At 39.7% G+C, this 25,933-nt stretch overlaps 1 protein-coding gene across 4 annotated transcripts in view; it reads right to left on the reverse strand.

The window, feature by feature from the left end:
• Positions 1–25,933, reverse strand: part of LOC132140763 (voltage-gated potassium channel subunit beta-3) — a 70,730-nt gene that overhangs the window by 10,748 nt on the left and 34,049 nt on the right. For 2 of the 4 annotated variants that reach the window (XM_059549723.1, XM_059549724.1), the window contains 7 exons: positions 4,646–4,689; positions 4,266–4,303; positions 3,924–4,003; positions 765–809; positions 450–494; positions 210–253; positions 51–137 (listed from right to left, as the gene is read on the reverse strand). In XM_059549723.1, coding sequence (XP_059405706.1) covers positions 51–137; positions 210–253; positions 450–494; positions 765–809; positions 3,924–4,003; positions 4,266–4,303; positions 4,646–4,689 — 383 coding nt within the window. Of the gene's footprint in view, positions 1–50; positions 254–449; positions 495–764; positions 810–3,923; positions 4,004–4,265; positions 4,304–4,645; positions 4,690–25,933 lie in introns of all 4 variants that reach the window. The other 2 variants (XM_059549721.1, XM_059549722.1) reach the window with 1 other exon arrangement.

The following is a 25,933-nucleotide window of genomic DNA, read 5'->3' on the forward strand; positions in this document are numbered from 1 at the left end:
TGCATCTGCAACACATGCCATGAAAGATGTAAAAAAAATAAATTACAGACCTTCCATAGGGCTGTTCACATCATTTCGGTTGGCAAAGACAATATCCACGTAATCCAGCTGTAGTCTAGACAGGGAACCTCTGAGACCTGTAGACACATCGCCATCGCTGTCTGTCTGCTTTATTGTGATCATCTTATTAGTCATAAACAGCATTTTACCTTCTATGATGTGCTTTCTGGACAGGCCTCTCTCTGTCTCTGCCCTGGGGATTATGAATAGAAATGTCAGAGAGGATAGTTGTGGAGTCAGAAAACCTCTCAAGATGAATATACACAAAATGCAATCAATTTAGTGAGTGTAGTGTAGTGCATGCTGCAACGTAGTGAACAAGCAGCTGGAATTGAATAACCTATATTTTAAACACAACATTTTCCTGATAAAACTGAACAGATACTCACTGTCCTCCCCAGTAGATCTTAGTCGTTACTACATAACTGGACCGTCTGAAACAGATTTTTTAGGGGGAGGGGGGAAGGGTGCTTATTATAGTGAGGACAAACCTAATATTATCCTACAATTTATTTTATTTTTTCCAACATTTTCAAGATTGACCATAAGCAGAGCACAGGAATACAGACATTCTAGATAAAACATAATTTTTTTTTCCATATATTGTCACTGAGAGGTATATAGGCTGCATTACTCATATACTCAAACTGTTTTGGCACAAAATGAATTAAAAAATGACAGACATAAGAACAAAAGCAGGTCACCTCCAGCCTTTCTTTTTGATAATATTCCCTAGAGTGATTTCAGCCCTGCGGAAAAATAAAGACACAAAATCGAAATATATTTTAATATTATTACTATTACACAACAAATTAAAAAAATAAAAATAAGTTGTCTCAATCTCAGGCTAGTTTTCTAGAAAATAACTTCAGCATTCTTAAAGCGGATTTTACCTGATAACCAAAAATGCCAAAAGATATTACAGTGGTCATATTATTATTATTACAGTGGTCATATTATTATTTAAACATTATATTATGTTTTATAATATTATATTCAAAAATGTTTTACATGCATTTTATCATGTTTGACTTAAAACATAACTTTTTTTTTTTGGCTTATTATTTCTACACAGCTGTTTTCAATGTAATCAATTGACATTTAAAGGGTTTATATGAAGAATGTGGGAAAGACTGAGATAGAAACAAATGTGAGAGGGGCAACAACTTGACAGCAAGAACACGAGCAGGCTGAAGGGAAATTCAAAAAGGTTTTTAAAAATCCACAACCACATTTTTACAAAAGCCTCCACTATCTGCACACATTGAAACACGTGCTGTTTTCCTGAAGAGACCAGTGAATAAAGCAATAATATCCAATAATTTAGCATATAAAATAATCACTTTTACTATTTCTTACACTTTGGTCAGAATGTAACCCACCCTGTCTAAATAAGTATTAAACCATTTCACTTGTCTCACATTGTTTGGTTGGGGGACATGAATGACAGCTTACTATACAGTACTAAAGTTACTTAAGTTTTATTCCAATAAAACTTAAAATGAACAGAAAATAAAAGCTACTAACATGAAATAAAAAATAAAGGAACAGGCAAACCAATGACCTCATGATTGGAGATGAGGTTTATCCAGGTTTCTTGCATTTATTTGCAATAATGTCTGAAATTTTAATGGTGCCTTAGAGAAGTGAGGTTAATTCCATTACAGTTCAATTTGTGAGGCATATTCAGTAAAAAACCCATGTAATGTCAGCACATTCTGCTGATAAAAGCAGAACTGACTATGTGACCATGTAGGTCCTAATGTAGGTCACCAGAGGCGTCTGCCACCCAGCTGCCCGCTGTATGCAGGACTTTGGAAGCGTGAAATGGAACATGGGCATGCTTGTTCAGCTGTAGTGACCTGTGCATTTAAGAGTGACCTAGCTACTAGCATTGACTCTTTCCAAACTGTTTCTTAAAAAAAAAAAAGAAAAACGGTCAACTATAAAATGAGATTCAAAATGTACAATATAGTTAGGTAGCATGTATATGGATGTTTGATAATCAACATCAATTTTGACAGGCCCTTAATAAATTACAATTTTTCAAATTGGAACAATTTACTGAAACTTTAGACAGGATATTTAAAAAGTTTTTTTTTGAGTATCATATTTTCTTCATCAGGATTTTATGGCTCATATAGTATAATACAAAAGAATATGGAGTATATATTCGAGGAATAAAAAATGACAGAAATGAACAAATAATCATTCCTCAAAAGTCTGATGATCATATTTGATACACATATGTTAACATACATTTTCTAAATAAATAAAAGAAAATTACATACTTATAATCAAATAAACCTAAAAAATTTTTTTAAAATACGTTTACTTTATAAACATCAGTAAAACAAGCTGAATGTGCATATTTTCACAATTATACTAAACTTTATTTTACTTGCTAAAAAAACAGACTTATCAGTCAGCCAACAGGAGGCATGTAGTAAATTGTGTACAACCCTGTTTTTTTGTTTGTTTGTTTTTTTCAGGAATGTTTTAACCATAGTGATAATTTGAAAACCTTAGAAATTTGTATCAATTATGATCCAGCAGGCTTTATAACCATAAGAAAAGTATATTTTTGATAATGGTCGGTTTACAGTGTATGGATTTTTAAATATTCATTTAATATCAGGTTATAAAAGATGGATGTGTAACCCCTACTGTAACTCCCCCCACTCACTCTGTGTGCCTCTTGAGATCAGGAGAGTGAGGTTTACCCGCACAGCTCTTATAGCAGGCCTCCGTTACACATGCATAATAATTATAAAAGAATTAGTTATTTGAAAATGGTTTTAGATGGAGAATAGCATGTCACACCACAGGACATGTTGACCTTTCAAAGGTCATTTATGTAATCTACACAACTCCAAATGACGATCAGCATGTCGTTACATAATGTCGTTACACCTCCAATCACAAAGATCTCCAAACAGCTGTTCAGTTAACTCCCCCTTTATTTTAACCTAAGTAGATGTCACACTACATCAGGACTGTGCAATCCTATTCCTGGTGAGCCTCCGTCCTGCAGAGTTTAGCTCCAGTCTGCTCCAACACATCTGTTTAATTAGGATTGGAGCGGAACTCTGCAGGAAGGCCCTGCAGGAGCAGGACTGGACAGCTCTACACCAGTGTCTACAAATGAAGATCTCAATTCTGTGTAGGCAGAAAGAGAGATGTAAAACTTAAACAACCAGAGCCTTAAGAGGACTTAATAAGGAGAAAGCTTATTAAGGAGAAAAAGGAAATATTACATTTATGGAAAACTAAAATATGTCATTTCATTTTCATTGAAACTTAAAAAACATATTTGTAGTTGCACATTTGTAATGATGATGTTGCAGTTTAGTATATTTATAATATATGAACTTTAAATGTAATGTTGAATAACATAGTACTACAGTAAAAAAAAATTATTAGCATGTTAGTCAGCAAATTTTCATTTTGAGAAATCTATTTCTTTAAAGCATGACAAAATATTATTAAAATTAAGATTTTAAATATACTTTAAAGTAAACTTTTTGAGTTTACTTAAATCAAAGCTTACTTATGTGTTAAGAAAAATATGAACATGCTTTGTAAATACACTTATTTTAAGTGTCCTTTTATTTAATTAATATTATATTATTTAAAATGACAATTTTTATGAAAAATTTACTTTTTTATTTTAAGTGCACGACAAGTCCACATTCAATACTATTAAGCACACTTCTTTTTCACAAAATGCATTCAGAAAACATGTTTACTGGCAGGGATGAACACATATTAAGGCCCCAAATCTATGTCTGTGGTCTAGTACTTGACAGGACAAGAATGCAATACACAGAATCTCTCATCCAATACACTGTTGGGAATCGTACCTGCCTGAAGCATACACTTCTGCCGTGTCAAATAGATTTACTCCATTCTCGTAGGCTATCGTCATCAAACTCTCCGCCATCTACAGAAAAGCATCCACACACAAACACATACAGAAGATGACAGAGATCTGGCCCCTTAAAGAAATCATCTTTGTGCAAAAACTTTCAATTACCACCGAAAAGTTATTTAAACTTGTGCTTCATGCATTAGATATGTTTACATTTGCTGATTGGCTACTGCATATATAGAAAAATATATAAAACACTCCACCATTTCTCAGAATTTCTTCATTTAACTTAGAGTTTAAGTTAATATCATGTGAAATTAAGAAAGAATTTCACCTCATCGGAGATCTGAGATCCAAATGTCACCCAGGTACCTGTGGACAGAATTACCGTGTGTAAGACAGTGTTACCAGAATTGGTAAAATAATGATTGATTTCAACAGATTTCCAAACATTCCCCCTGTCTGTCATTGGTTACTATACAGCTATCCCTGCCAAACCCCTCACCCCCATGATTGAGCTAATGCTGCTTTGTCAAGCTGGTTTAGATCCTCAGATGGATGTTGTGGCTAATTTATAGTTGTCAGTGCATAAGCTGGGATAAATTAAAGCATTTAAACATAGAAAAAATAGTCACCTCCACCACCACCTTCAAATAAAAGTATTTAAGTATTTTTAGACTTAAAGAGAGATAACCAAAGCTTATAGTTACTCACCAAGACCCAAGCAAGAAACACGTAGACCCGACTTTCCGAGGTTTCTGAGAGAAAAAGAGAAAGAATTTAGTAATTTGAACCATACTTTCAATATACTTTAGTTTTATCAAATTAACATTTGCTCGAAGATGTGCTACATTGTCAATATCCAGTTAATATCAGGTCTTAAAAGATGCATGTATAGCCCCTCTGTTTCTACTCTACTCGCTCACTCTGAGGAGAATTTGGACCGGTGTCTCCAGCATGGGAGGCAGAAACACTAACAAGGACACTAAAGACCACAGTTGAATAACATCACACTTTAACCATGACTGTATTCACTTACAGGAGTGCAAAAAACAGATAGAGCGCATTAGAAAAATGAATGCAAAACTTTTGACTAAAACATACTGTAATGAATAAACCTTTGTATTCATCCGGAAGAAGGAGGCGGGAACCGGCGGACAATCAAATAACCTTTTAATACAAAATAAACACAAAACAGCGCACCAGCCCCTCACGGACGACTGGTGCACTCAAATAAAAATCTAAACACAACTAAAAGCCCAGGCCTGGTCCTCTCTCGTCCTTCACTGTCGTCGCTCCAGTTTTATATCCTTCCATCTCCTCCATGGGCCTCGAGACCGGCGGGTCGAACAGGTGTAGCTCATCTCCAATCACTCCACCGGCCTCGCTCCCATGTCCCTCGGCCCCGCCCCACTCGTCACATACCCCCATCGCCCCTCGCAGGCCGGGGGGGTACTCCCGAGACTGCGCTCTACTCCCCCCCCCTCCCGCCGGGGGGGTGGGGGGGACGCTCACGGGGACCTGCGGGAACCTGGGGGTAGGACAGGCGAGGCGAGAGAAAAGGAGATGGAAGGAGGAGCGACAGAGACGAGAGAGGGGAGAGAGGAGAAAAAAAAAAAATCCGGTTCCCAGACGCACCGCTGCTCGGCCCTCCACCAGCTGGGCGATCTCCTCCGCGGTGCCTGGCGGTGGCACTGGACGGCCCTCGGCGGACGGCACGACACTCCTCCGCCGCCCGGTGGACGGCGACGGCTCCTCCGGTTTTGGGCAGCCGGCAGGAGTCCCCCGTTCCCTGCTCCTCCCCGTTCCGGCGGATGGCAGCAGGCTCCGGCCACCTGGCGAACGGCGCAGACTCCTCCGCTCCCTCACGGACGGCAGCCGCCCCTCCCTATCGTGGGCGGCCAGTAGCGAGCTCGCCCGTCCCACCGCCTCGAGCGTCCATGGCGGCACACTCCTCGCCTGCTCGTTGGCACCGCGGATTCACCACAGCGGCGAGGGATCTTCAGCAGCGCGTCCCTCCTTCTCCCGGGTTTCGGCACCACTGTAATGAATAAACCTTTGTATTCATCCGGAAGAAGGAGGCGGGAACCGGCGGACAATCAAATAACCTTTTAATACAAAATAAACACAAAACAGCGCACCAGCCCCTCACGGACGACTGGTGCGCTCAAATAAAAATCTAAACACAACTAAAAGCCCAGGCCTGGTCCTCTCTCGTCCTTCACTGTCGTCGCTCCAGTTTTATATCCTTCCATCTCCTCCATGGGCCTCGAGACCGGCGGGTCGAACAGGTGTAGCTCATCTCCAATCACTCCACCGGCCTCGCTCCCATATCCCTCGGCCCCGCCCCACTCGTCACACATACATTTTGCTACATATAACATTAAATAGCCAATGCTGCTTTTTGTTGGATATTAAATGCCGATTGAAAATGCTACAACACAAGTAATTTGTGTTGTAGCAATGTGTAATGAGTAGGGGTCAACCGATTATCAGCCTGAACAATTATCGGTGTGGATATTATGCATTTTAATGGCTAATTTTCAAAACCAATTTGTCAATTCAATAATTTAAAAGCATTTAAAGAAAGTTTTGTCAGAGCCCTTGTTATTCTCAATTGTGAAATATTGGTTTAAAATATCGTTTATCGGTCTACTTGATCTTTACTTTTAATCTGTGCTTTTACATTGATGTGTCAATTCATGGTTACAAGTTGTACTGAGCACTCCAGCCTAGATTCACCCAGGATACTCAGAGCACTCCCAAACTGCAGGGGGCAACCATGCTACAGGAGTTGGTGGAACCAACTTCTCGGAAGTGCTCTTGGGACCATATTTACCGGCGCACCCACAGGGAGTGCATGGCATTGAAATGTTTGATAAGAGCTCAGTTGGCCCTCTCAGAAAAAAATTATGGAAGAATGAAGGGAAAGAGTTAACATTAAAGAATATATTGGAGTCAAATATATGAAATAGTATGGTGTTGTTTCAGTTTTTGAATAATACTGGTTTAATGAATAGAATGTAGAATTAATATGTATATAGGCTTATAGAGAGAGGTAGAAGAGGCGGATGAAGTATAGTGCAAATCTGGAGGTAAATAAGGTTATGGATGGGAAGCGGGAGTTAAAGGGAAGTGGGGTGGAAGCTGGAGGAGCTGAACACGCAGCTCCATTGATTTTTTTTTGGCGGGGCTTAGAAATGTTAAGAGATAGGAATGTTTCTGATCCAAGCTCTAAGCTACCGGATTATGGCAATAATGCAATGTTAAGTGTGGTTGCCAATAAAATGAAAAATGAAGAAGAAGAAGAAGAAGTTGGCCCTCTCACCCGTTCCTGAAAAAAAGATACTGTGACCACAGCTCCTTATCATCCAAAGATGCAACTGGTAGGACAGAATGTGATTGAATGTGTTGAGTTCAGGCTTCTATATGACTTTTTGCTTGGTTGTAATGTGTAATTTAAATTAAATAGCAAAGACTTTATCATGTGAATGTAGAACTTGACAGAAGTAACATAACTCTAAGCATTTGTATTGTTTAAATTATAGAAGTTTAATTATGGGATTGGTATTTTAATTATTAACTATTAGAGATCCTAGGTTAATCTTAATGACTTTGTTTGGTTTGGTTTGAGGATTCAGTAACATTTATTTATTATTATTTTGAGAAAGTGGTATTGAGATTTATTTGTGATTTATTTGTAACTAATTCATGTTTTGGTTTATGTATCTTAAAGGTTATCAACCTATTCTGTTCCATCTTAATCTATCAAACCATCTTTAAGAGAAAAAAAAGTGAACAGATTTGAGTTGTCCTTTGCGTTCATCAGAGATAAAGCAGTTTTCAAGTTTGGGCAGAGCTGTGGTCAGTCAGAAAACACACAGAACTTTTTGATTACCAGTGTGAAAACACACAGACAGTTGATTACCAGTGTGGCAGTGAGAACAAGGATCAAATGCCTGAAGTCAAGCTGTCGACGCAAAGGAAGAATTGACTGGAAACTTTACACCATGGCAAAGGAAACTCTACAAGAGGAGTTCAGCAAGCTCAGTTCCCTGGCAAGGTATGTCAGCGATGCAAATAATGACTACAGGGCTGGCCTACTGGCTGAAGCGGGAACTGAGGAGGGTGGAGAAGTCAAGCTCGACAAGCACCAGCAGGCTGAGTTTGAAAGGACAATGGAAGAGTGTGACATGAGACTGGAGGAAATCCGTGAAGCAGTCCAATCCAACCTCTGGTCAAGATATGGTACAGAGGAGGTAGACTTTACAATCCAAGAAGGGGTAAAAGCCTGTGACAGGGCCTAAGCAAGCCCCATCACTGCTATCAATAGAGACTGCTATGAACTGCAGCTGGAAAGAGTGAGGAGGCTAATCCATGATGCAACTGTAAGCCTGAAAGACTGGGAAAAATGGATCTCACATGATCAGAAAGCACACCTGAAAGGCAGATTAAAAGACCTGAGAGTATTCTGCAGCAACCTCAAGGCCAAAAGAGCAGAATTCCTCACCGCACAAACAATTGCAGAAGAGGAAAGAAGAGGTCCAGAGCCTCAACCAACAGCAGTTACATGACCAGTGGTGAGAATAAAGCCAACCAGTCTACCTAAATTCACTGGGTTTAAGAGAAATTTCCATAGATGGAGGAGAGACTGGGAAAACCTGCAAAAGCAGTGTGGATGAGAGAATATGCCCGTCAACATAAAACAGTGCTGATGACATATTTAGAGTACTTCAAAACAGGTATGGAAATAAGCCAACAATTGCCTTGGAGATAACTGAGGACCTAGAGAGGATCCCTCTTTAAAGTCACACCAGCTAAGGAAGGTAATTGACCTAATTCAAGCTGTGGAAAAGGCCCTGAATGACCTCACGGAGCTCGAAAGCACTGGAGCCATAAAAATACCCTTGTGATCAGATCCATAGAGAGTAAGCTGCTAGATAATAAAAAGAGGGACTGGCTGACATTCACGGTCAATCCAAGAAATGGAGTCACACTTGACAATCACTTCGACATCCTTCTAACATTCTTAAAGACACAAGAGGACATTCTGGGTGTAGGTAAAAAACCTGAAAAGAAAGCTACGTACCTGGAGAAGAGGTATGCCTCCAAAAAGTCCACGAGGAAAGGAGGATGTGTTGTCTGTGGAGATGAAAAGCACCGTGAGAAGATATTCTTTTGTAAGCAGTTTAAAGAACTAAAGCCTGGTGAGAAGCTGAATGCTGTCGAAAGGCTAGGAGCATGCAGAAGATGTCTCAGATGTCATGCAGAGGATGATGAATTTTAAGGACACGTACCTGTGCAGGAACAAAGACTGCAGGAGAGGAAGCTCTTCAGATCACCATTTCTTTTTTTGCCTGAAAGGAGGATTCAAGGGGAAAGTATTTGTGAAAGTGGGAAAACCACAAAAAAGCATATTCTTATGCTTCTCGAAGTAACCACCAATGCAGGACAGAAAATTGGAACTCTTATTGACTTAGCATTAGATACCAACTACATCACTCATATAGCTGCCAGGAGACTGAAGCTTAAAAGTGAAAAGATCACGCTTGTCGTCCATGGAGTTGGAGGCATGGCCATAAAGGTAAAGACCAAAAGATACTTACTCAGGGTAAGAGTCAAGACACCTAGAGGTACGGAGAGAGCTCATGAGCTGATCTGTTATGGGTTGGATTAACTTGAAAAAGTTCACAGAGTAATCTAACCACAGCAACTCAAGAAGTTCTTCCCCAACTCCAACCTGGAAGATCTTCACGGACCAGAACATGTGGAGCTTCTCATAAGCCACCATGAAGGAAGACTTGCTCCACAGAGAGTAAAGGTAGTAGGAGATCTTGTCCTGTGGGAAAGCCCTTTAGGAAAGACCGTTGGCGTATCACATCCAGACCTCTGTGAAGTAATGGACATGGCCTTGCACAATTCTGAGACTACACATACAATATGTACATTGGCTCCATCTGCTGTACAGTCAAAATGTGCTGGGTGCAATCCAAAGGGACAGTTATGGGTACCAGATCTTTTTGCAAACAGAGTGGGAGAGATCCAGAAGTCCACATCAGTTGAAGACTGGAGATGGATTCCAGGTGAGCAAAACATTGCTAACCTCACAACAAGAGGAGCAACCCCAGAAGACCTGAAAGAGAACTCTGTGTGGCAAAATGGCACAGAGTTTCTGAAACGACCAGTGGAGGAGTGGTCGACAAAGTCAGCCAAAGATGTCGCTGCAGATGCCAAAGAAGGTATAAACAAGCTCCAAAGGAAATGTTTTACAGCAGCACTGACCTGAGTACAGGTGGGGAAAAAAACAACATACTCCACCTGCCACTGCAATGCCAATGTCTCCAAACTCTGACCAAAACAAGGACCTGTAAGGCAACCCTAGCAGAAAAGGGCACCAAATCTAAGTCCGGAGGCCACCTTCTGGTTCTTCAGTGAGGAAAATCCTTAACATCAGTAAGTTCAGCAGTTTAAGCAGGTGGATGACAGTCATTGCCTGGGTGTGGAGAGCTGCCACAAAGTGGAAAGAAATGCTGGCCAATGCTTTCTGTCCCTCCATTGAAACTGTGTGTACAGTATACTGTCCATGTCCAGAGAGGTAATAAAAACATCTTCGAAGTAGCCCATGTGACCAAAAATAGCGAAAACTATGACTTTATTCAGCATTGTCTTCTCTTCCGTGTCTGTTGTGAGCAAGTTCAAAACACTGCAGTTTACATTTAATCATTTAGCAGACGCTTTTATCCAAAGCGACTTACAAATGAGAACAATAGAAGCAGTCAGGTCAACAAGAGAACAACTACAGTATACAAGTGCCATGAAAAGTCTCAATTAGTCTAGTATAGAACACAGCCAGGTTTTTTTTTTTTTTTTATAAATGAAAAGACAAGAAAAGGAAAAGTGCTAGTGTTAGTTGGTTAAGTGCAGGCAAAAAAGATGAGTCTTTAGATGTTTCTTGAAAATGAGTAAATGCTCAGCTGTACGAATTGAGAGTGGGAGGTCATTCCACCAGCTGGGCACAGTTCAGGAAAAGGTCCGTGAGAGTGATTTTGAACTTCTTTGGGATGGCACCACAAGGTGTCGTTCACTTGCAGAGCGCAAACTTCTGGAGGGCACATAAGATTTAACCAGTGAATTTAGGTAAGTTGGTGCCATGCCAGTGGTCATCTTGTAGGCAAGCATCAGTACCTTGAATTTGATGTGAGCGGTTACTGGTAGCCAGTGTAACCTGATGAGGAGAGGAGTAACGTGAGCTTTTTTTGGCTCATTGAAGACAACCCTCGCTGCTGCATTCTGGATCAACTCTAGAGGCTTGATAGTAAATGCAGAAAGGCCCGCCAGGAGAGCATTACAATAGTCCAGTCTGGAAAGAACAAGAGCTTGGACAAGAAGTTGGGTTGCTTGATCTGACAGGAAGGGTCTAATCTTCCTAAAGTTGTATAAGGCAAACCTGCAGGACCGGGTCGTTGTAGCAATGTGGTCTGTGAAGCTTAACTGATGATCCATCACAACTCCTAGGTTTCTGGCTGTCCTAGAAGGAGTAATGGTTGATGAGCCCAGCTGTATAGAGAAGTTGTGATGAAGCAATGGGTTAGCTGGAATCACCAGGAGTTCTGTCTTCGTAAGGTTAAGCTGAAGGTGATGGTCATTCATCCAGATAGAAATGTCACTCAGACAGGCTGAAATGCGAGCAGCTACCGTCGGGTCGTCTGGCTGGAATGAAAAAGTAGAGTTGGGTGTCATCAGCGTAGCAGTGATAAGAAAATCCATGCTTCTGAATGACAGATCCTAATAATGTCATGTAGATGGAGAAGAGAAGTGGTCCAAGTACTGAGCCTTGAGGAACCCCAGTAGCAAGGTGGTGTGACTTTGAAACATCACCCCTCCAAGACACACTGAAGGATCTGTCAGAGAGGTAGGACTTAACCCAGAGGAGTGCAGTTCCAGAGATGCCCATCTTTCTGAGGGTGGACAGGAGAATCTGGTGATTAACAGTGTCAAAAGCAGCAGACGGGTCCAGTAAGATGAGTACAGAGGATTTTGAAGCTGCTCTTGCTAGTCGCAGGGCTTCAGTAACCGAGAGCAGAGCAGTCTCAGTTGAGTGGCCACTTTTGAAGCCAGATTGGTTGCTGTCCAGGAGGTTGTTCTGTACAAGGAACATAGAAAGCTGGTTGAACACAGCTCGCTTTGCAATGAATGGAAGAAGGGATACCGGTCTGTAGTTTTCAAGAAGCGCTAGATTTAGAGATGGTTTCTTGAGCAGTGGGCTTACCGGAGCCTGCTTGAATGCTGAGGGAAATGTTCCAGAGTGAAGAGAGGAGTTGATAATGTGAGTAAGCGAAGGTATGACTGAAGAAGAGATCGCTTGAAGGAGGTGAGTGGGGATTGGATCAAGTGGACAAGTAGTAGGATGATTGGACAGGAGAAGTTTGGAGACGTCCAATCTGAGAGTGGGGAGAAGGAGGAGAAAGAGTGTGCGTCGGTCATTGTGAAGTTGTCCTCAGTCTGTGGTGTGGAGAATTGGTCACTGATGGATCTTGTCTTATTTGTGAAGAAAGCTGCAAAGTCGTCCGCTGTAAGAGTCGATGGAGGAGGTTGTGGCGACGGATTAAGAAGAGAAGAGAAAGTCTTGAAGAGTGTCCGAGCATCACAACAGTTGTTAATTTTGTTGTGGTAGTAGGATATTTTGGATATTTTGTTGTGGTAGTAGTATAGTTTAGTGATATCCGGTTTGCAAACGAATCACTCGATATAACCGGATCTTCTTGAACCAATTCACCAAATCGAACTGAATCGTTTGAAACGGTTCTCGTCTCCAATAATCACAATCAAATCATCTACGAATGACTTAAGCTGTTAACTTTTTTAATGTGGCTGACACTCCCTTGGAGTTACACTGACTGAACTGCTGTGAAGAGAGAACTGAAGATGAACACTGAGCCGAGCCAGATAACAAACAAACGATTGACTCATTCTCGAGTTAAGAACCATTTTTGTCGGTCCCGTCTGATTCGAGAACCGAGGAGCTGATGATACTGCGCATGTGGGATTCAGTGTGAAGCAGACTGACACACAGCGCGTCTGAACTGAACGGATTATTTTGAAGATTTATTCTGAACAGATTCTGTGCTAATGTAATGAGCGCGGGTAAACCAAAGGCTTGAATCAAGGGCAATCATTGCCAATGACATCATTACTTAGAGAGCAAAAGAACCGGTGAACCGTTTTCTTCTTCCGAACTTCCCATCACTACTGGTGATCCAAAAACCGATGCAAACGGTTCTTGACTTGAGAACGAGTCAATCATTCGTTCGTTATCTGGCTCGGCTCGGTGTTCATCTTCAGTTCTCTCTTCACAGCAGTTCAGTCAGTGTACTGTTTGAGTACATGAATTACTCCAGGATATTGGTTTGTTTTAACTCAGAGGGAGTCTCAGCCACATTAAAAAAGTTAACAGCTTAAGTCATTTGTGGATTAATGCTTATTGGAAGATGTTTTTATTACCTTTCTGGACATGGACAATATACTGTACTGTACACACAGTTTCAATGGAGGGACAGAAATCTCTCTGACTAAATCTAAAATATCTTAAACTGTGTTGAACGGAGGTCTTACGGGTTTGGAACGACATGAGGGTGAGGTCGAAGTTGAAGTTGAAACTCGACCTTACAAAACTTAATTCAGAACACGAAACTCTCAAACGGAAAAGAAAAGAAATAAAGTTTGACGAGACTATGTGGTGTTTCTTCTCATCGTGGCTAAGTAGCAGCAGGCGTGCAGGCTGAAGCACGCTGGAACCGCGCTCAAAGAACAGTGATGACAAACAGCATGGCTAAAAGCTAAAGCTAAGAAGCAAAGCTAAAAGCTGGCATGACTGATAGCAAAAGCAAGGCTAGAACTAAAAGCAGACATGACTAATAGCAGAAGCATAGCTAGAGACTAAGGGTGTGATGAGATCTCGTGTTACGAGATCTCGCGAGATTAAAACGCAACGAGATTTCTCGTTGAGGTGAAAAGTTGTCTCGTGAGTGTTGTTGTGATGTCAGCGTGATGGAGCATGAAATTAGTATTGAAGATGCCCCTGCCACTTTTAAATCGTTTGTGTGGCAACATTTTGGTTTTCCTGGGGAAATTATAAATGGCGAAAGAGTGACAGACAAGACGAACACAATATGTAAACATTGTAAGAAAACAATGCCGTACACCGCGGCTAACACGAGCACTATGCAAAAACACATACAGAACCACAACAGCTCTCTACTAAAGCTAGCTGCACCTGTGACGAAAACATTAAAACGGCAAACAACTCTAAATGCCTTTGCATCTCTTCCACCGTCAAGTGCAAGAGCCACAGCAATAACGAGAGACATCGGCGTTTTCATTGCAGCAGATATGAGGCCATTTTCTGTGGTGGAAAATCTGGGATTTCGGCGACTCCTCCGCACACTGGAACCGAGGTACACCATCCCATCACGCGCGCATTTTACTCGCAATGTGGTCCCAACCCTCTACAAAGGTTGTACAGACTCTGAAAGAGGCAGAAAGCATCGCCATTACTACAGATGGTTGGACTTCTAGGTGTACGCAGGGCTATATCACAATTTCAGCCCACATAATCAACAGTGACTGGGAAATGGTGAATTTTGTACTGCGGACTCGCCCACTTTTTGAGTCCCATACAGGGACAAACATAGCTGAAGTTTTACCAGCAGCTGTCACTGACTGGGAGATTAAAAAACCAAACCATGGCATTGCAATTGTGACTGACAATGCGCGTAATATGGACGTGGCTGTGCGTGAGGCAGGATTAGAGCCGCACATCAAGTGCTTTGCGTACACGATAAACCTCGCTACCCAGGCTGGCCTCGGTGTTGCGCGCGTCACTCGGTTGCTTGGGCGGGTGAGACGAGTAACAGCTTTTTTTTTAATAGCACTTTAGATGGGAAGTCGTGGCCTAATGGTTAGAGAGTCGGACTCCCAATCGAAAGGTTGTGAGTTCGAGTCCCGGGCCGGCAGGAATTGTGGGTGGGGGGAGTGCATGTACAGTTCTCTCTCCACCTTCAATACCACGACTTAGGTGCCCTTGAGCAAGGCATCGAACCCCCAACTGCTCCCCGGGCGCCGCAGCATAAATGGCTGCCCACTGCTCCGGGTGTGTGCTCACAGTGTGTGTGTGTGTGTTCACTGCTCTGTGTGTGTGCATTTCGGATGGGTTAAATGCAGAGCACAAATTCTGAGTATGGGTCACCATACTTGGCTGAATGTCACTTCACTCACTTCACTTCACAGATATGCTGGTTCGTTACCTGGAGCAGCAAGCTGCCATATCAGCAGCTCTCACCAGCCCTGAGATGAGACAAAATGCCCGTAACATTGATACACTGGACAGCAGCAATATCTTGAATGCCGAAGACCTTGTGAAGCTGCTGAATCCTCTGAAAACCGCCACCACAGTCTTATGTGAGGAGAAGAGCCCCACAGTGTCTCTCATTGTGCCACTGAAGAGCATGATTGAACAGAGCATGGTGCCAAATGAAGGCGATTCCCCCATCGTGGCAGACACAAAGAGAGCAATCCTCAGTAATATTTCAGGGAGATACAGCGGAGATGCATACAATGTTCTGTTAGAGAGCACTGCGCTGGACCCAAGATTCCTGACTCTACCGCAGCTAGACCATAACCAACGCGAGTCTGTCTTCCTGAGGGTGCAGGAAAAGGCAGAACAATTGCAGCAAAATCAGGTATACATCAGTTTGAATTACTTTACTCCTTTTGTAAGTGTGAAAGTGTGTGTGCATTTTTTCCTTCTAGATTTATGTTCCCAGTACCAACTGAAAATGTTTAATGTATTAATGCAAAATGTGTGTGTGTGTGTTAGAAATTAGAAACATTTATTAGAAACATGACAGCATCAGAGTGGGTGTGTTTGTGTGTAGAGGGAGAGGGGGGACTGCTTTGCTGCTAAAGGTTAAAGCCAGTGTTTCTGCTGTTTAAAGACCACAGGTGAGAAGAGTACAGAGAGGAGAGTAGGGGCAGCAGCTCACTGTTACACACATGGAGGAGAGGGGGCTCTGGGAGTCGAGTCAGAAGAGGGAGAACCTGCTTCCAAGAAGACAGCGCTTGAGGATCTACTAGGAGACTCTTTCTCTAAGACAGAAAAGTCCCGCAGAGGGACTGAGAAGGAAATTGATCTCTACAGAAGAGAGGCCTCTATCCCACTCAGTTGCTGCCCTCTGAAGTGGTGGAGAGAAAACAGGTTTAAATATCCTTTGCTGTCTCCACTTGCCAAAGCATACCTTTCCATCCCTGCTACCTCTGTTCCAAGTGAGCGTGTCTTTTCAACTGCAGGAGACATAGTTACTGCCCAAAGGTCTCAACTGCTGCCAGAAATGGTTGACATGCTTATATTCTTGAAAAAGAACATGACCATATCTTAGGCTGTTCTGTGTAGTTAATTTATCTCTTTTTCATATTTGAAGAAAAATTTGTTTCTGTTTGCACTTGTAGTTTTGAGAGAGCAGTACTTTGATTTAAGTTGATGATACACTTACTGTTTGCATTTAAAGTGTTATTTCTGTTATATATTTATTTTATTTATACTGTTTTATATTTTTGTATGTCCTTTACTGCATGGAATTCATTAAAATAGAAGTAAAATAACATTCATTATTACAAGTTGATTTCAAAATGCACCTAAATTGTTTTGCATTTTGTGATTTTCAGTTGAATAAAAGTCTATTTTCCATTCATATTTTTTTATTGAGGATTTCTTAAAAACTGTGTAAAAATCTCATCTTGTCTCGTTCTCGTGAACCCAATCTCGTGCCTCGTCTCGTCTCGTGGAATAAGCGTCTCGTCACACCCCTACTAGAGACTAAAAGCAAGATTTTATGGTGTCCTGAGTATTTAAACTGGCCTGTTGGCCACACCTCAAATGTTTTCTTGACCAATCAGATATTGTCTTGGCTCGGGGGTATCATAAATCATATGTTTATCTTACCAAGCATGTGGTCCGAATTTTCCCGCTCTTGCAGGGTATAATTTTGGACATGATTCATATAACAAGAATATGATACATTTGACCAATAACTGATTGTCAGGACTATTTCAAGCAAGCAGATTCGATTACATAGATACTAGACATGACTATGTATCCTTAAGCTATCCCATAGTTATTAAAAGACATACACAATAAGTGATTATAACATGATAGTCAAATGTGTGGGTTACATATAAATGAATATGGAGTGAAGCGATGGACTGATATTCATTTAGAAGTCATTTTGGAGTTCATTTTGGTCCATATACATGTAGAAAAGACAGTTTCTTTGCCATTCTCTTGACAAAGATTTCTGTGGAGACCAGAGGTTCAAAGCCCCTTCCCCCTTAGGAATTTCAGTCTGGTTCTGCTGGGTGGGGGAAGTCAAAAGATCTTGTGTAGTACTCTCATGGGCTCAATTACGAACAACAAATTTGACAAATCTCTTCTCCGAATTGAAATTGTCAATAATTGTTCTAGTGGTGTTAATGTTGAAAGCTGTTCTGTGAAATCGTTGGTTGGTTGGTTATCTTGCTTGGGACTTGTGGCACAGAATGTTTTATGACTTCCTGTTGCCTTACTGAGGAATTCAGCTCGTGTTTCAACCACAGCCCTGATCGACTCTTTAATTTGTCTGGTTCGAGTCATTTCTGCTACATATGTTAGACCCTATACCATCTAAGCTCCTAAAAGAGGTGCTTCCAGAAGTCCTAGATCCTCTTCTGACTATTATTAATTCCTCATTGTCATTAGGATATGTCCCCAAAACCTTCAAACTGGCTGTTATTAAGACTCTCATCAAAAAACCACAACTTGACCCCAAAGAACTAGTTAATTATAGACCAATCTCGAATCTCCCTTTTCTGTCCAAGATACTAGAAAAGGTGGTATCCTCACAATTATATTCCTTCTTAGAGAAAAATGGTATATGTGAGGATTTCCAGTCAGGATTTAGACCGTATCATAGTACTGAGACTGCTCTCCTTAGAGTTACAAATGACCTGCTCTTATCATCTGATCGTGGTTGTATCTTTCTATTAGTTTTTTTGGATCTTAGTGCTGCGTTTGACACAATTGACCAGAACATTCTTTTGCAGAGACTTGAACACTTTGTTGGCATTAATGGAAGTGCATTAGCATGGTTTAAATCATACTTATGTGACCGCCATCAGTTCGTAGCAGTGAATGAAGATGTATCATATTGATCACAAGTGCAGTATGGAGTACCTCAAGGGTCAGTACTAGGGCCACTACTCTTCACGCTTTATATGTTATCTTTGGGAGATATCATCAGGAAACATGTTGTTAGCTTTCACTGTTATGCTGATGATACTCAGCTCTATATTTCTTCATGGCCAGGTGAAACACACCAATTTGAAAAACTAATGGAATGCATAATCGATATAAAAAACTGGATGACGAGTAATTTCTTACCGCTAAATTCTGAAAAAACAGAGGTGTTAATTATAGGACCTAAAAACTCTGCATGTAATAACCTAGAACACTGTCTAAGACTTGAGGGCTGCTCTGTCAATTCTTCATCATCATTTAGGAACCTAGGTGTGATTTGATCGCAATCTTTCCTTAGAAAGTCACGTTTCTAGCATTTGTAAAACTGCATTTTTCCATCTCAAAAATATATCTAAATTACGGCCTATGCTCTCAATGTCAAATGCAGAAATGTTAATCCATGCATTTATGACCTCAAGGTTAGATTATTGTAATGCTTTATTGAATATCAAAATCAACTGCGGCAGATCCTTTTCCTATTTGGCACCTAAACTCTGGAATAACCTACTTAACATTGTTCGGGAGGCAGACACACTCTTGCAGTTTAAATCTAGATTAAAGACCCATCTCTTTAACCTGGCTTACACATAACATACTAATACGCTTTTAATATCCAAATCCGTTAAAGGATTTTTAGGCTGCATTAATTAGGTAAACCGGAACCGGGAACACTTCCCATAACACCCGATGTACTTGCTACATCATTAGAAGAATGGCATCTATGCTACTAATAGTCTGTTTCTCTCTTATTCCGAGGTCACCGTAGACACCAGATCCAGTCTGTATCCAGATCAGAGGGTCACTGCAGTCACCCGGATCCAGTATGTATCCAGACCAGATGGTGGATCAGCACCTAGAAAGGACCTCTACATCCCTGAAAGACAGCGGAGACCAGGACAACTAGAGCCCCATATACAGATCCCCTGTAAAGACCTTGTCTCAGACGACCACCAGGACAAGACCACAAGAAACAGATGATTCTTCTGCACAATCTGACTTTGCTGCAGCCTGGAATTGAACTGCTGGCATCGTCTGGTCAGAGGAGAACTGGCCCCCAAACTGAGCCTGGTTTCTCCCAAGGTTTTTTTTCTTCATTCTGTCACCGATGGAGTTTTGGTTCCTTGACGCCATCGCCTCTGGCTTGCTTAGTTGGGGTCACTTAATCTACAGCGATATCATTGACTTGATTGTAAATAAATGCACAGACACTATTTAAACTGAACAGAGATGACATCACTGAATTCAATGATAAACTGCCTTTAACTGTCATTTTACATTATTGACACACTGTTTTTCTAATGAATGTTGTTCAGTTGCTTTGACGCAATGTATTTTGTTTAAAGCGCTATATAAATAAAGGTGACTTGACTTGAATGTGGCAATTGGAGATGTCGTCTGGCTGGCTGACCAGAACACCTTGAGAAGTCAGTTCAGGCTTGCCAGAGTCATTGATGTCAACACTGACAGGAAGGGAATTGTGAGGAATGTATATAAATCTGATACTTCCCCAGCTACCCAGTCGCAACTGTGAAGCCCACTAAAAAGATAAAAAACCACTCAACCAAGATACCTGCTGCAGTTCTTCACAGGGATGTCAGACGAATAGTTGTCCTGCTTCCAGCTGAAGAGCAGCAGCAGCAACAGGATCAAAATTGGAGTAACTAAATCCAACACATCACAGTACTGGTGTGACCTCATTGGGTTGAAGAACCAGGAGCTCAAGTGGGAGGTGCTGTGTCAATTCATGGTAACAAGTTGCACTGAGCAATCCAGCCTAGATTCATCCAGGATACTCAGAGCACTCCCAAACTGCAGGGAGCAACCGTGCTACAGGAGTTGGTGGAACCAACTTCTCGGAAGTGCTCTTGGGACCATATTTATCGGCGCACCCACAGGGAGTGCATGGTAGTGGTGGGCAATACTACAAAATTTGGTATCGATCCGAGGAGAGATATTTAAGTTAAAATATCGATTCAATTACAATTGTATCGATCTGATACCAATACCAATGTTGGCATCGATACTATCGATATTTAGATCGATCCGCCCACCCCTAGTGCATGGCATTGAAATGTTTGGTAAGAGCTCAGTTGGCCCTCTCACTTGTTCCTGAAAAAAGATACTGACCACAGCTCCTGATCATCCAAAGTCGCAACTGGTAGGACAGAATGTGATTGAATGTGTTCGAATGTGTTGAGTTTAGGCTCCTATATGACTTTTTGTTTGGTTGTAATGTGTAATTTAAATTAAATAGCGAAGACTTTATCATGTGAATGTAGAACCTGACAGAAGTAACATTACTCTAAGCATGTGTATTGTCTGGGCTTCTTCGCCCGAAAACGGGCGAAAACTTGAACGTTTTGAAATGTTTAATTTTTTTGCTTCATTGGATGGGGATGAAACTTGGTGACTTTTGTTGTATTACCTATATGAACACACAAAAAAATCAAGGAGATGATTCTGATATGTTAAAGGGTCGTAAAAAAAAAAGTCACACTTAGCTTCCTCCCGCCCGAAAACGGGCGACATAGGAAATGAATGGGAAATACGAAAAAATAGGAAAACTCAGAGAAACTTTTGGTGGTACAAGCTACAGATCAGCAACTGTGCTGAAAAAAAGTGTACAGCAATGAAGGGGTGACACTCTAGAACATCAAGAGTGCAAATAAGATCCCCCCCCCCACACACACACACACCCACGCACACAAACACACACACACATACACAGATAAACTGGCGACTGCAACAGCAAATTTGTAGAATATTCCACATAAAAATCAATAAATGAAAAAAAAAAACTTGCTCAAATGCACACACACACACACACACACACACAGAGAGAGAGAGAGAGAGAAAGAGAGAGACTGGTAAGACTGCAACAGCAAATTTTGAGAATATGCAAAAATAAATAAATAAAAAATACAAAAAGAGACTCTCGCTCAAATGCAACACACACACACACACACACACACACACACACACACACATTCACTCACACATACACACACACACACACACACATTGTGTTCCCTTTCTAACCAAATGCTATAGTTTGATTGTAATCATAATGCAAAACCTGATACTTATCTAAACATTTTTGTTAAGAAAATAAAGTAATCATCTTTTAGAATATCTAAATGTATATCTAAATAAAAAAAACGAATAAGATAGAGAAATCATGTCTAAAACAACAAAAGGAATCAAAAAGCCTTTATATATAGGATATATAGGAAGCTATAGACAGCCTACAGGCTGGTACAGGACATTACACAAAAGTGGCTATTTTTTAAAGCCACTAGATGAAGTTCTTCTCCTGGAACATTTTTTTTTTAGGCTGGCACTCTATTTTGATGTGAAATGCTGCATTTATTGAATTTTTTTTTTTAAATAAATATAAAATAAAAAATGATATATTAATTCTAATGGAAAAAATAGCTCATAAAAATTATATAATTAATGCAAAGTATCATAAAAAAATCAAAAAATTCTAAATAATAATCAGAAAAAATTATAGAACAAAAATATATTTGATTGGTTATCCTGGGAAAAAGTAAAGTACAATTTTAAGGCTTCGCCCGTTTTCGGGCGGGAGGAAGCTAAGTGTGACCCATTTACGAAGAAGCCCAGAGGGTTAAATTATAGAAGTTTAATTATGGGATTGGTATTTTAATTATTAACTATTAGAGATCCTAGGTTAATCTTAATGACTTTGTTTGGTTTGGTTTGAGGATTCAGTAAGATTTATTTATTATTACTTTGAGAAAGTGGTATTGAAATTTAGTTGTGATTTATTTGTAACGAATTCATGTTTTGGTTTGTGTATCTTAAAGGTTATCAACCTATTCTATTCCATCCCAATCTATCAAACCATCTTTAATAAAAAAAAAATAAAAATAAAAATAAACAGATTTGAGTTGTCCTTTGCGTTCATCAGAGATAAATCAGTTTTCAAGTTTGGGCAGAGCTGTGGTCAGTCAGAAAACACACAGAACTTGACATATATTTACTTATTATGAGCAATCAGTTGTTTTCTGTCTTAGAATGTCATATTTATATTTAACCCTTTTTTGCACATAACGTAGAGCTTACATAAACAAAACTATTACACATTACACATTATATTGATTTTCATACCCTTCAATTTACGCAGTATTTATGAGCAACAATGTGCAGGGTGTAGGATTACTTTTTCTAAACAAAATATAAAAAATAAAATGTGGCTTTTTGTAATAACATTAATCAATTACTCAAAGGCATAGCTGACTGATTAATCAATTATCAGAATAATTCTAGATTAATTACCCTATACCACAGGGGCGTAGATGAGGTGGGGGACGTATCCCCCCCCCCCCCACTTTTAATATCACGGAAATTCGTCCCCCGCACTTTTTCGGGCAAGTTTGTTCATATAGAGGTTTTCAAGAGCTGGTGTGAATAAATATAGATTTAAACTCAAAGAGACAGGATAGTCTGTGCATGACCTGATGTTTTTTTTTCGGACTGAGAAGGCGAAATTAACATCACAGAGCGCTAAACTCTCCTGCAGTGTGTGTTTCATTCATACTCGAAGCCGGAGGGTGCTCTCGCGCAGAAAGTCATAACAGGAAATTCCTAATATGGGCAAAAGCGTCCAGCTATCGCAATATGAAAACAGTTGTTTTCGGTTTTGTTTTTTTCAAGTCCAAAAAAATCTCCAGCAAGTGATAAGTAAAGTATAAGAACAATGCAGTGCTAATTGACATAGCATTTATTACAGTATATAAACTATTCTGCCTTATTATGTGATAAAAAAAAGTGTTTGTAGTATTTAAACAAATCATTATTATTTGTTATTGTCCAGCAGTTATAGATTTCTAAGCCAAAAAAAGCTAGAAATTAGAGAAAAATTTGTATCCACTACCAGTCAATAGTTTTTGAACAGTAAGCTTGTTAATGTTTTTTAATTCTCTTCTGTTCTCCAAGCCTGCATTTATTTGATCCAAGTACTGCAAATCAGTGAAATTTTGAAATATATTTACTAGCCTATTTAAAATAGCTGTTTTCTATTTGAATATATTTCAAAATGTAATTTATTGAGGTTTCAAAGCTGAATTTTTTTTTTGCATCATTACTCCAGTCACACGATCCTTCAGAAATAATTATCATATACTGATTTGATTCTAAAAAAAGAAAAAGAAAAAAAAACTCTTATTATGATAATGTTGAAAACAGCTAAGTAGATTTTTTTCAGGTTTCTTTGATGAATAGACAGTTCAGAAGAGCATTTATCTGAAATAGAAATCTCTTGTAAAATGATGTCTTTATCATCACTTTTGATCAATTTAAAAAATCCTTGCTAAATAAAAGTATTAATTTCTATCATTTATTTAACAATATATATATATATATATATATATATATATATCCGTATATATATATATATATATATATATATATATATATATACTGAGTAAGCTTTTGAATGATATGGTGTATAATGTTGCGAAAGCTTTTTATTTCACATAAAGTAAATGCTCACCTGTGGATCCTTCTAATCATCAAAGAATGCTGAAGAAAATGTACTCATCTGTACTCATCTGATCACAGGAATACATTACATTTAAAATATACTAAGATAGAAAACAGTTATTTTAAACAGTATAAATATTTCACAATATTACTGCTTTGGCTGTACTTTGGATCAAATAAAGGCAGACTTGGTGAGCAGAAGAGACTTCTTTCAAAACATTAAAAATCTTACTGTTAAAAAACTGTTGACTATTAGGCTATATAGATTACAGAAATGTTATATTATAATGAAATTACACACACACACACACACACACACAGACACATATATATATGTCTGTGTGTGTGTGTGTGATTTCTGTCCCCCTCACTTCTGAAAAGATGGCTACGCCTTATGGACGTCAACTCTTCATCTTAACATCAGCTAGCATATATTGGTTAATGGAAATGGAGCCGTATTCAAAACCCATGTAAAATAGCCAATAGAAAAAGTGTTAAAAGTTATAGTAGTACCATGGATATTTTAATTACAGATGCATGCTGTTTGTGAGAACACCAGTTGAAGATCAGTTATGTGTTCACAGTGCCTGCGTTTTTTATTTCAGCCTCTGCTCACTTATATGTCCGATAGAAACAGAGATATATAAAGAGACAGATTGTCAGCATGTTTAGATCCAGGTGGCTGAACCACGCTTTCTCTTCTCTGCATCTATTTTTGTTTGCCCAGCCAGTCTATTTATAGAAATGTTGCAACTGTGCATTTGTTTGCATCCAGTGTGTGTGAATGTGTATATGGAATGGACTATTCATTATATTGATATAGATATATTACCAGCCAAGACAGTGAGGAATTGCTAAATTAGTATCATGAATCATTAATTTTATCTAAAAAAGCAGAGAAAAAAGAAACATCTATTCATCACACGAGAGGAATGGGTGAGAGAGGTAGAGAAAGCTGCAAAGCTCTTTTTCGCTGACACAAATATTTTCACTTTCTCTGTCATCCTTCATTTTTATCTTTCTCCATCCTTCGCTCTTTTCCACAGCGCTGCATTAGAACTTAATAACACACGCACGCACACATCTATATGCATATATATGATGAGAAGCCTCGGGGAGGAAAACATGAAGATGATGGTGCTGAGTATTCACAGTCGATGCTGCGTGTTTACATGCACATATACACACACACAAACACACATTTTTCTATCATGTTGGGGTAGTTACGTGTTATTTTCCATCCTCTAAGCCAAACTGTCACAAAAACATGCAATATTATTTTTATTAATATGTAGAATTTACAATGCTATTATTTGCTCAACCTCATGTTGTTTTAATACTGTGTGGAACACGAAAAAAGAGAATCGCTCTTTTCCATGAAACTGGTTTCTGTGTTTAAAGGGGTCATATGATGCGATTAAAATTTTTCCTTTCTCTTTGGAGTGTTACAACTATTGGTGCTTAAAAAAGATCTGTAAAGCTGCAAAGACTAAAGTCTCAAATCCAAAGAGATATTCTTTATAAAAGTTAAGGCACGTCCACCCCTCCCCCCCAAAATGGCTCTTTCTAACACGCCCCCACATCTCTACGACACTATGTGGGAAGATTTGCATAATGCCGCCCAAATATTCAAGCAAAGAAAGAAGGCGTACCTTTTATTCTCGCTGTTGCCGCCAGCACCATGTCATGGAGTCGCTGTGTAATTCCTTGTGAAAGCGAAACTACTTTGTTTGGCCTTCCAAAAGAGGAAAAGACTATAAATCAGTTGAGTTGAATTTCAACACTGTTCCAGAAGAGTCCAACCCAAATATTCAGATGTGTGCAGTGTCATTTCCTAAACCAGTAGCCTGCAATGCGTCTGTGGCACAAAGGCTGTTTCTATAAAGTTGGGCAGTTCAAACTTTGCAAGGACAGTCTGGTGCTTCTGACTCACAGCATGTAAGTACACATTTTATATTTAAATAATTAGCCAATGATGATTCAAACGCAAGTTTTGAGCAGTAGAGTAGGCTTGTTTGTTGGTTCTCAGATCACAAATGCAGACATGGTTTTATGTTTAAGCAGTATATGTCATTATAAAAAGTAATCATGTCCCCAATGGGTTTAACAAATGCCTAGTTTGAAATGGGTTTTACTGGTTTTGTCTTATTTAGTGATGTCCGGATCGT

The sequence above is a fragment of the Carassius carassius genome, chromosome 5 (assembly GCF_963082965.1).
Source record: "Carassius carassius chromosome 5, fCarCar2.1, whole genome shotgun sequence".
NCBI classification, from domain to species: Eukaryota; Metazoa; Chordata; class Actinopteri; order Cypriniformes; family Cyprinidae; genus Carassius; species Carassius carassius.